The 246-nt window shown below is 65.9% G+C and overlaps 1 protein-coding gene across 1 annotated transcript in view; it reads right to left on the bottom strand.

The window, feature by feature from the left end:
- Window positions 1-99, bottom strand: part of LOC104466174 (insulin-induced gene 1 protein-like) — a gene marked incomplete at its 3' end in the record, with an annotated part of 324 nt that extends 225 nt beyond the window's left edge. The window contains exon 1 of the mRNA XM_010079517.1: window positions 1-99. This exon is cut by the window's left edge and continues 225 nt beyond it. Coding sequence (XP_010077819.1) covers window positions 1-99 — 99 coding nt within the window.
- Window positions 100-246: the final 147 nt, after the last annotated feature.

Consider the following 246-nt stretch of genomic DNA (forward strand, 5'->3'; position numbering starts at 1 on the left):
CTGGGCGGCCACCCCGGCAGCCGTGTCCCCCAGCTGGGTTTTGTGCCTTCCCCTGGCAGCGCAGGAACAGCTCCAGGCGCAGTTCTCCAACCTGGGCATTGGCTTCACCCGAGTCCTGAAACACACGCGCAGGACAGATTGGTTAAACCCCCCAACAACGGGCCAGGCCGACCCCTCACACAGCACTGCCACACACCGCCACCTCCTCCACATCAACCAGGCTCCGGAGGCACCGGGCGAACGGCT

This window comes from Pterocles gutturalis, unplaced genomic scaffold, assembly GCF_000699245.1.
Source record: "Pterocles gutturalis isolate BGI_N339 unplaced genomic scaffold, ASM69924v1 scaffold9994, whole genome shotgun sequence".
In the NCBI taxonomy this organism is placed as follows: domain Eukaryota; kingdom Metazoa; phylum Chordata; class Aves; order Pterocliformes; family Pteroclidae; genus Pterocles; species Pterocles gutturalis.